The sequence below is a fragment of the Lolium perenne genome, chromosome 5 (genome assembly GCF_019359855.2).
Source record: "Lolium perenne isolate Kyuss_39 chromosome 5, Kyuss_2.0, whole genome shotgun sequence".
Lineage (NCBI taxonomy): Eukaryota > Viridiplantae > Streptophyta > Magnoliopsida > Poales > Poaceae > Lolium > Lolium perenne.
The window spans coordinates 66,034,451-66,046,423 of record NC_067248.2 but is presented as its reverse complement, the minus strand read 5'-3'; the positions used below and the strand labels follow the sequence as shown (position 1 = coordinate 66,046,423).

Genomic DNA, 11,973 nt, shown 5'->3' with positions numbered 1-11,973 from the left:
CTCGAGATTATTTAAATAACAATCTAGAAAATTATTCTCTAAAAATGTATGTACACATAACGTTGAAGTTTTTTTTTGAGAATCATAATATTGATGGTGCTCCATCCTAACTTATACATATATGTTGAACATACCAGATATACGGATGTTGGCAATTGAGTGAAGCTCTGACAAAATAGTACCTGAGTTCAAAAATTTGTGATTTTCAAAACGAATTCATCGAAAGAAATCAGTTTCATATAATCACAGTACTAAATCTAGACAAACACATGATATCATCACAGATCAATTTGAATAAAATACAATCTCAAGGTATCAAGTTTGTACTCCAGCAGTGTATGATAAATTTGAATGAAGCATATATGATCGTCACCATGATCCAGAGAGGAAATAGCTGAACCTGATTGGAGCAAAGCAAATCCGCCTCGGAACCTACTGCACCGGCCGCCGGCAATCAGGGATACACTGACGATGTTTCCCCGCGGTGGAACGGCCTGCTTGCTTGACGAGGAGTCGATCAAAGAGAGGTGCAGGCCGGAGAGGTGATGGGAGGGCGGGGCGCGTTCGGAAGAGCAGCGTCGGCGCGGTGGGGAAGCAGCGTCCGCGAGGTGGGGAGAGACAATTTGGGGAAGAATTGAGGAACTAGATCTATAACTGGCAGCTGAAATCCCGGTGGCCGGTGATTGTGGCCATCGTGTTGAACCAGACCCTTTTTCTCCAAAGGCGAGAACCAATCTGCTGCGGCGATGGATCGCACGATAGGGCAGAGATCGACGGCAACGAATCAGTCTGATAGTTCGATTCCCATCGGGCTACGATGTAGAGTGTTTACCTTAAGAATATGGCCTTACTTGGTAAATAGCTGTTCAAGCTACTAACCGAAGATAGCATTTGGCAAACACTCCTAAGGAGGAAGTATATTGGCTCAAAGGCGTTATCCCAGGTCTATCGAAAGCCTGGGGATTCACATTTCTGGGCTGTACTTATGGTAACGAAGAGATTCTTCTTTCCATACGGAACTTTCTCTATTAGGGATGGGTCGGAAATTCGTTTCTGGGAGGATAAATAGCTAGGTAATGCCACACTTCGAGAACAATATCCGGCATTGTACAATATTGTGCCTCACAAGGGCGATACTATCGCTAAGGTGTTGGAAACTTCCCCACCGAATGTGGCGTTCAGAAGAATCCTCATTGGACCCAGGTAGGATTCATGGAATCACTTTCTGCAGCGACTAGATTCGGTACATCTAATCGCATGGGTCGGATGAGTTTCGCTGGAATCTTACTGGGAGTGGTTCATTCTCGGTGGCTTCTATGTACAATGCGCTAATCCAGCCGAATATTCCTGTTGATAATAATTCAAAAATTGGGAAGATGAAGATACCACTCAAAACAAAAGTGTTTGCGTGGTATGTTCGTCGAGGAGTCATTCCCACCAAAGATAACCTTGCTATACGCAATTAGCACGGAAGTAAGAAGTGTGTCTTTTGTCATCATGATGAGACTATAAAACATTTATTCTTTCAGTGTAAATTAGCTAGATCTATATGGCCAGTCATCCAGATAGGTTTTACCTTATACCCACCACGTAGTGTTGCGAATATTTTCGGCAACTGGCTCAATGGTGTGGATACCAGGTTTAACCGTATTATTAGGATGAGAGCGATTGCCATCATTTGATCGCTATGGCTATGTAGAAATGACAAGTTATTTAACAATGTATATTCTAATATCATGCAGGTCATATACCGGTGCACGACTACTCTATGTTCATGGTTGCCTCTTCAACGGGTGGAATGTCGAGACCTCTTTATGGAGGTGTCTACACGATTGGAGGATACGACGAGGGATATTTTTTCCCAACATAGGTGGCAGCGTGACGCCCGTCTAGCTAGGTCCTCCGGCTTAGACTTTATGTCCGTTTTGTATTCTTACAGTGTTTTACTTTCATATACACTTACTAGTTCGTGGTTGTAATAACTGTACTATTACGGCTGTGTGCATCCTAGATATGCAGAGACCGGGTTCTTTGCTTCGAAAGTAATAAAGTGCCATTTATCAAAAAACATTGGCAGGGGTGGGTTTGGATGAATAGAGCTTCTCTAGATTTATATCCATATCCAGTAATTTTGTCGACAAATTTCTTGACCCTCATAATATCCGTGAAACACAATATTTGCTCATGCTATACCCGCAGGATGTTCAGTTATTCATGGAACAAATACAAACCAGTTTGCGATGATATTTTGTGCATGGCAATATAACAAAATAAATAAAAGGCCGAAACACAATCCCTAGTTGGGTTTAGGGAGAGGGGTAACTAGGCGAGGGTTATGTTTAGGTCACGGGTTTGGGCATTTGGGGACTAATAGTAATGGTTTGGGGAATGCCTATTTAATACGATGATTGCTATAACACCCTCCGCCCCATAGAAAAATACGCCCATCTCCAAACATGAGGTTAATAGTGCCTACCCACGAAAACTGCAGGCAAGAAAGATCCACCAAACCCGTGTCTGATATAAAAAGCCAGCAACCACAATCATCGAAATTCTTATAAAATTAGGCTATCACTATCATCCAAAATCCATATAAAATTATCATATCCAATCCATACAAAATGTGGATTTAGCACAATCATCCAAAATCCAGTTCATATAAAACTACTAGCATTACCACCAGCACTAACATATAGAACATCCGGATGCAAATTGGGTGCATGGCGAATACTTGAGCGGCGACGAGGGCTGACCGTCGAGGGTGGCCATGAGGAGCGGCTGCTCGCGAGGTGTGACAATGTGAGGGCAGAAATCTAGGCCGGGTGGGTGGCCTTCGATGACGGCTAGTCGTGTTGTGAGAGAGGGAGGAATCGAGTGGACAATATAGTTCCAGGAGCTAGTGTTGTGTCTAAGTTAAATCTGGACGATCTGGCTTAAATTACTAGCAGCGTTGGGTCAACAAGCCACACCGCCAACAAAAAGGTACTAGTGGCCAGCTTAAATAAAAAGGTACTAGTGGACGTGCCACACCACAAGTGACTTAGACTGGGTCGGACTAGGTCTTATATGTGCGATGCCAGGATGTTTGGGTGAAGGCGTTGTACCTGGTATAGGTGGGTGCATGTTCAACTTAACAGTGGCGACATTGAGTAAAACTTGCTGCACAAGTCTGGAAAATCAATGCCTACTCTATTGTCCAGTTTTTAGTCGAGCATAGCTCCTTGTTGAGCTGTGTGGATTTTGACGATACCGAAAACCATGGAAATTTGGTATACTCCAAGTCCATCTCCAAGCGTGAGATCCCTGACTATATCAATCTGAAAAATTGAGAAAAGTGCGAGATCTACATGCACGTCAACCATTTTTTAAATCTTATTATGCTGGGATGGAATGGGTACCCACGTACCCATCGGGTAAAAATCCAATAAGAGTACGGGTATGGGACAAAATATCATCTATGGGTTTGTAAATGGGAAAATATCACACCCATCGGGTAGAGCGGGTACGGGTATGGGATCGTAGAACCCATACCCACATATCCATTTACGCATCTAAATTTGACAAATGGCCATCATAATATTCTAAACTACTTAATTTCCCCCCTAATCATGTCTTCATGTTGCTAGGTTGAACATCACACTTTTCGATCTCACAATCGCTGGTAGATTAATGTGGATTAGACCCTTATTTTTTATTGCTTCACCTCCTCTCATGTTTTTTAGATCATTTTGATGTGTTGTAAGCGTGAGTATTTTTATCCACGGGTACCCATTTACCCTATCGGGTGATGGGTATGGGAAAAAATTATACCCGTTGACGGGTATATGTACGGGTAACGGGCAAGATTGAAGGTGACGGGTACGGGTATGAGATGGCTCTACCCGTACATACCCATACCCTGCGGGTGCCATCCCTACATGCACACGGCGTTGAGGTTGGGTTTTTAGTTGTCATCAGATTCTTCTGATACCAACAACGGCTAGCAGTACCGATCGTATCCTTTTTCCTCCTTTCTGACATCAAAAAACCGTACACATCTATCCTTGCCTTGGCCACATTATGCAGAGCACATTAACCCTCGCAGAATCGATCCAAATCACGGCGATATCTGATGAGAGACGCAACTCTTAATAGCACTGAAAACACGGCGATATCTGGTAAGTATCAAGGTGAAAGGATGATGATAGAGATAGATGGAGATATTACCTCAGGCATCAGTTGCTGTCCATGTCAAGAACTGGAATCTAAATCCTTAAAAACTGGGTCGGATGTCGCTGGAGAATAGAGGATAGAATGTGATATGTTAGGATCTGATGAGACTGCACACTGATTAGACATGGATGGTATTGGTTGTTATGGTTTCAGGTAATCAGGGACGTACTATGCTGGTCGTGCTCATGCATATGGAACAACAAAGAGCCAAGGCATAAGATCCTCTTAGGTGTCGGCACACGAAGACTGGCATATGCACAGCAGCAATGTAGGTAGGTTAGGTCTTGTGATGCACATTGTCCTGTACAGATAGTGCTGTTAAAACGGACGACGCTTCCGCACCTCTCTAGTTGCATTTCAAAATGAGTTGCTAAGCCTCAAGTAAACTGTATACAAAATGCAGTGGTACACTTGCTGTCAATCAGCCACACATGTGAACTTCAGTTATTTTTTTTTGTTGCAATGTGGAGTAGTACATAATAGATTTGATCTGAAGAGCTGCACTACACATTCTTCTCGCAGGAGCTAAGGCTAGCCCTTGAGATGGTGATGAGCCAAGAATTAACGAAGAACCATTAAGATTCTTGAGGAGCTATGTAGATATCTCTAGTAACAGAACACTAGCATTTTCTTTTCAGGTGAAGAAAGGATCATGGGAGATCTGGAGGATAAGGAAATCTCTATCAAGCATATATTCATTCGTACGTGCCGGACTGTTTTCGTCATGCATTAAAACAGGACAAAAAATAAATGAAAAAAAATCTGATAATATATATCTGACTTTCTGTAGATGCTTGCATCACCATATACATGTAGCAACTGTGTGGTGCCACATGCAGCATCCCTTTCTCTGGCTTTGCAGGATCGATTCGGTGAGGATGTCGAAGAAAAAGGTAGGATTGCACCGTCGTCGGTATCGCGACGCCTCATATCTGATACGGGAGTCGTCGGAACAGGCTGCTGCTGCTGATGGGGTTTTGGCAAGGCTGAAGCACCTAAATCTTGAGAGGAAAAGCAGACAAGTTGGACGGACAGACGATTCTGTGCCTACAGATAAGGCTGATGAGAGATTGAGAGCTCTGCCGATGCTATTCTCTGAACCTGTGGCGACTCATCGCCGGTTACTCAGAAACAAGCTGCGCTAGCTGGTCGACCGGAATCATTTTCCTACAAGTAAAGCACTAGCCGTACCGTATGGGCATTTCTCGTCGTTGTCGCGGACACGTTTTTTCCCGCAGAGTTTCAGTGGTAATTTTCAAGCTAGTGGAAAGTCCAGGGATTTCACCAGGGCAAAAGCTTCAGCGTTGCACTGCCACCGAATGCAATCTTCAGCTTTTAGTTTTTGCTACTGGTAGAAAAGGATGACCCAATTTATTGACGAAAGAGACCTCATTTCCCCCCTCCTCCTCTCTCCATCGGCTACAGGGTTTGAGAGTCGGCTATCGGTGGCCGGGCCGCTCCAGGGCCTCCTCCGCCGGAATAGCCGGCCGGAGCTGGTCAGGGAAGGGCGCCGGAGTAGATAGGTGTAGATTTAGGTCTAGATCTTCTGTTTTTCTTAGTATTACCCCTGTGGAGACTGGCGCTATGCCCTTGGGGGCTTGGCCACGCCGGAGTTCGAGCTGCTCCCGGTGGCTGGTGGTGGTGTGGCTGCTGTCCGCGGCGCTCCGATGGAAGGAGCCAGATGCGGATGGCGGCGGCGCTTCCTCACCCCCAACAATAAAGCTCGTTGGCTTTTCCTTCGATCTGGACAGATCTGGCTTAGATCTTCTTCTTCATCGCCACCATGGAGGCGGCAATGAAGATGAAATCTTTGTCGGTGATGTTCTTGACAGATCGACGGAGGGGCATCCTGGAGCTGCTCTTCCTCGCTCCATCTCTGGCTGGCATGGGCGACCTCACCTCTTCTTCTACTACTGCGACGACCTCTCCAGCGGCTGGATTCATGGTGGTCTCCAATATCATATCCAGCCTGCTTCATGGGTGGCGCGGCTGCTTCTCCGGCTTCTTCAGGCTTCGCCGGATCTATTCCTCGCCCCCTCCTACAACCTCCGGCGGGAGGCCCTCTTCATCTTGCCATTTGTCGGCAAGGACGCGGCTGGCGATGGTGGCAATTGCATCGCCGGCGAGGTCGGGATGGGCATGAGGACCCGATGGCGTTTAGAATTTTCTTCTAGGGTCCTTTGTGCAAATCGGAAGGACTTGGTTGTAATTTCATTTTCTTTCTGGTCTTTCCTGCAGTACTGTAATAATTTTGTTTATTAATGCCAGTTTCTGGGACCTTCGGGTCCCTCCCCCTGTTCAAAAAAAAAAAATTTATTGACGAAAACCAGCAAAAAACAAGTTCTTAAAAAAAAAGGAAATATATTAATACTAAGAAAAATGAAACAGTGTCTAGGAGGAACTACACTAATGATAGAAGCGGGCCTTGGCGTGACAATTCCGGAAATTAGTTCCTGACAGGATTCGAACTCCGGTCGTTGGGGTGCACCACTGCGACCCCAACCACTGGGCTAAGCCCTTAATACTAAGACGATATAAAATAAATCTAGCCTTAGCAACAACATAACGTGCAGAGCATGTATAAACATCAAGGACGTACATAGCCGAAAAAAACAAAATAAGAACAAAGAGGAAGCAATCAGAGACTTGCAGCAACAAAAACATCACCACTGGCGACGACATCTAGCATCCTAAAAATGTTCTCCAAAACAACTCCTTAGGTAAAAGTGCAAAAATACCGTCGTCCTCCTATCTAACCAGCAAGGTCAGATCCTGCATTCTCTCTCTGGAGAAGATCCGATCTCCACATAATGTCTCCAACAAGCAGGCAACGACTAGGAAACCTCCATTGTCGATAGATACAACCACCAAAGGTCGGACAGAGGGTTTTCACCCCGAAAACTGAGACCGCCAAGAAGGAAGTCAGCCCGTGTAACCGCTCCCACTCACCAACAATACTGCTACACAACGTGTATCGTCCGACACACATACTTCTCAAGATCCACTGTGAGTACTCCAAATTTCATTGGCTCTAGATTCGACCTGAGCATGCGAGATAAAACCTATTTGATCTTCTTCGAACATGACAACCATGATCCTTCCATGACCACCACCTTGGATACCGCAGCAATGAAAGTGCCAAGCCGGACCAAAGCTGGACGTGGGTCGCCACTATCCACAAGAAGATGACGCACACACACCTCCTGGGCGAGTTGCAGTGTGCATTCCTAGACAGATCAGCCCACGAGGGAGCTAGACACCAGCAATAAGAGCATCTCCGCCGGGGCGCCCCATAGCGGTCCCGATAGCTTTTTGGGGACCGGCGATCAAAATGGGCTCACGTACACCGGCGCACCCCAAAAAGCGCCGGCGCATGTTGGATCCCAATAGAGGCGCCGGCAACCCCGTGCCGGCCCCTTCGCAAAGGGCGCGAATCGGGCGTATCGGCGCCTCGCGGCAAAACCGCTCGTGAGCTCCGCCTGGCAGCGAGAGGAGGCGACGGGTTGCATTAAAAATGACGTGGGAAGGTTGGTCGTCAGCATCAATGGTCTCCCGCGCGGAAACCGAGGCGGCGACGGGAATAGCTAGCTCCCCCACACGCCTTCGATGCACGGCCACCGCCCTTAAAACCACCCCACCCGACGCGGTGTGGTTCTCCCCCGCCACCCTCCTCTCCTCGCCACCGTCGATGCTCTCTCCTCTCCAGAACAATGCCACGGTAGTTGGTGACCACTTACTCGATGCTAGGCCGGAACGGCCGGACGCCGCAGCCACAGCCCGTGGCCCCGCCGTAGCCAGACGCCGAGTCGGACTTCGACTTCGCCGACTCCCGGTTCGACGAGTGGAACGAGGTGTTCGAAGCGGACGCAGAAGCCGAGGCGGTGGAGGAGATGGCGCAGTGGGGCGAAGAGCAACATGTCCACGGTGATCTAGAGAAAGCGGCGATCCTGGCCTCCTACAACGTGCAACGCTTCCGTTGGCTTGACGACGAACAAACCGAGTACATTAACAATGCCAACTACGAACACGCCGTCGAGATCTCGCGCCAGCGGGCGGCCACGGAGGAGGCGAGTCGTATCCTCATGGCTGCCGAGCGGCATAAAATTCTTGAGCTGAACGCTCAACGCCAGGTCGAGGCGGCCGCCCGCGAGCAAGCGAGGCTCGCCCAGAACGAGGAGTCTTGTTGAGGGGGCAGCGCCGCCGGCAAGCTGCAGCGTCGTCGGCGGCCATGCTCCACCGCTAGATGCGTGAAGCAAGGACATAGATGTGGGCACACCTGCAGGCGGCAAAGGGGAAGAACGACGACGGCAGGCCCGTCGCGAATCCCAACCGACGGCTAGTAGATTAGGGTTCAATCTAGTTTGAAATTTAAGTTTTATGTAAATTTGAATGAAATTTCATCGGTTGTTTTGTTCAAAGTTTTTAGTTTTTTTGGGCCACTGTATGGGGGACATCGGTGTGGAAACAACATCCCCAAATAGGGAATGCTGTGCCGGCGCCCCTACCGATGCCTATTTAGGAGGCACCGGTGGAGATGCTCTAAGACCTAGCTTGGAGCGCATGTGCCCATGCACTGTCTCCTGCGCAGAGCTGCTTGCCCTTGCCAGCTACGAAGATGATGCCATACTCGATGGCCTGATAACAACCTCATGCGGACTGGCGGTATGCCACAGAGAGCAGCAACAACGAGGCAAGGATCCATATCAACCACAACGACAACGTCGATGCTGGACCTTGGAGGCCGAGGGCGTGGTGGCTTTGCTTCAAATCTCATCACATAAACCTTCCCGGTGGTGGGTGGCACCATCGAGCTGACATACAACGCTTTCCACCTGGGCTGGAGATCAACAGAGAAAGCCAAGGAAGGACACCTGCGACACGGCGGCACAGAATGATCGGATATCGCATAAGACCGTGGCGTTAGAAATTTCTAGGATCAAGAAAGGACTCCAAGAGAATGGCTAAAATAGGGGCACTCTACCGTTGTCGTTCACCTGTGGCCTCCTTCGGTGGGGGCAGGGTAAACGGAGCAATGGTGTTTATTCTGGTTGCGACTGGGAGGCCCCGGGAGTTTCCCTAGAGGCGACCCATGGGCCATGAAGCTATTGTGGGTTCATCTATCTGTGAGCAAATGAATCAATAGGAAACAACCCTAGTTGGGTAATGGGTTTAATTTTTCTCACTAAGGTGATTTATGTGAGGAGCATCTCAATTGCTTGTATTTTTCCCTTGTACATGTCCAAAGATATAAGGAGATAGACTAAATGTGATATGAATTGATGAAAGATATTAATAATGCACATTACCTCGTGAACCATGGTTCGAGTTTAAGACTGCTCATAGTGGGAGTAACATAGCTAGTAACATCACACATCTCAAGGCATTTTGATGACATATCATGCTAATAAATAAACAAAAGAGTGATGTGGTAACTAGCTATGTTACCATAACATCACACACCTCAAGGCAAGATGAGTCTACAATATAATAAATAATACAATGCATGACACCATATATAAGTTACTACCCACTATGAAGGTAGTAACCTAGACTAGTAACATGCATATGTTACTAGTCTAAGTTACTCCCCACTATGACCAGCCTAATATTCAATCCTTTAGGCAAATACTATTTGGAAGTCAGCCTTGAACTATTGGAGCCCTCTACGGCTCTACCCCATCTACCAAAGAGGGGGGTTTAGCTAGCTAATGTGGCACCCATGTGTACAGTTCATCATTTTACCAGTGACGGTTTAAAGGGTCCATTTCAAAAAAGTTTAAATGGTAACGGTAGAGAATATCTAAATCCTAAAACACCCAAAATTAGAAATACAAAATTTTAGTAAATTATGAATAAATAGAAATTGTCTCATAACTATTCAAAGTTTCAATAAGTAAGCTTCCTATTGTTGAATCGCTTCAAAATGGTATGCGATAACATTTTACACACCCTTGGACTTTCGAACCAACCAAATAACATGATTTTACATTAATTTGGAAATATTGCCATTTTTACCTATTTATGATTATTTCATTATTTTTATGAGATTATACTCTGCTTCCTCTTTAATAGTAAAGATTTTCCAAACAAAGCCTAATTAATCATGGATTTATCTATCTATAATTTTTTATTTAAATTTTCCAGAAAATTTGGATTATGGTGAGTCAACCTTTCCTTCCCCATGAACATCAATGCTAGCACAAGAATTGGCACTTACACTCCACATATGCAAAACAACCCGGTTTGATAGGGGATGGGGGCCCAGGTAAAGTAAACTATTTTGAGACAGGTTATTTGAACTTTTACCCTTTGGTCACAGTGATAAGGGTTAATGTAAACTTTACCCTATCTTGGGCTTTATCTTCTATATAATATAATATAATACATGCAGCGTTCCATGGTTTCAAGTCATGCACATATTGTGTATGCATGACTACATGAGATTCCCTCTAGGTCAACACAATGGGATTTATGCCAGTAGGCAGTAGTGGTTGATGAACAGACGGCTCCTGACATACCCAATCTGATCTCTTGCAGAGCAATATGCTTTTAATCAAAACTAATGGCATGGAGTACATATCATGCATGCTACTATAGCTAGGAGTGTTCAATTTTTTTCTAGAAAAAACCAAGTACTCGATCTTGTACGATGTTAAAGTTGGCTAGCTAGATGACGCTAGTCTTTTCCAAACATTTCCGGATCGTACTTGCACGGAAGATTCCAACACGTGAAGGATGCCCTAGTGCATAGAAACACAACTTTTGCACCTCTATAAAAGGGAGCCGGCTCTTGTGCTACCAAACCATCCAAGTTTCCTCTATAGTAGTACAAGGTGGTAGCAACAACAAGCTATATCTATTCTCTTCAAGCCAAGAACGCATAGAGATCCATTCACAGACACGATATATTAGAAGACAGATATGGACCATGTGATGAAGCTGGCATCCGAGCGTGCGGTGGTGATCTTCACTCTGAGCTCCTGCTGCATGTGCCACACCGTGGCGCGGCTCTTCGGTGACCTTGGTGTCAATGCAGTTGTGCACGAGCTGGACGAGGACCCTAGAGGAAAGGAGATGGAGAAAGCTCTCCTCAAAATGCTCGGGAAAGGCCCATCTGTGCCGGTGGTGTTCATCGGCGGGAAGCTTGTTGGCGGGACAAACAAGGTCATGTCTCTACATCTTGGCGGTGAGCTGGTTCCGATGCTGAGGAATGCAGGCGCCCTCTGGCTATAGAGTTGGCCGGTGAACAAAGGTTTCGATAAACCTAATCAAATCCCGTGCTACAAGGAAAATAAAATTTTGTCAGAGTGTGTGAAGTATATGTATTTTAATTTTGTAGAATAACATAATGACCTAGTTTATTTTGGGCAGGGTTTTTCATCGTGTTCCGAGAATGACTAGGGTACGGTTCTTTGTGAGGCCGTTAATAACAAGAGGTTTCTTGCTCGTTAGGAGTGCGTTACATGCATGCTTTATGCAATCCCTTTTTGATGTCTATCTATTGTAAGCTGTACTTGTGTACGTGCACTCTTACCTTTTTAAAGAGGTATAGTTAATACAATATGTATTCATGGTACATTGTTATACAATATACTCCCTCTATCCCAAAATGCAAGGCGTCTAAGGATTGGTTAAAAATCAAACTTTACTAAATTTGACTAAATACTTATAAAAATATATTTACATCTACAATATCGAATGGACATATTAAGAAAATACACTTTATGGTAAATCTATTCATGTTGGTTCAGTATTGTAAAT

The 11,973-nt window shown here is 45.8% G+C and overlaps 1 protein-coding gene across 1 annotated transcript; it reads left to right on the top strand.

Annotated features, from left to right (window-relative positions):
* The first annotated feature begins 11,029 nt into the window (after positions 1-11,029).
* On the top strand, positions 11,030-11,719 carry LOC127304698 (putative glutaredoxin-C14). The gene has a single exon (XM_051335307.2). The coding sequence runs from the start codon at positions 11,134-11,136 to the stop codon at positions 11,443-11,445; it is 312 nt and encodes a 103-aa protein (XP_051191267.1). The 5' UTR covers positions 11,030-11,133; the 3' UTR covers positions 11,446-11,719.
* Positions 11,720-11,973: the final 254 nt, after the last annotated feature.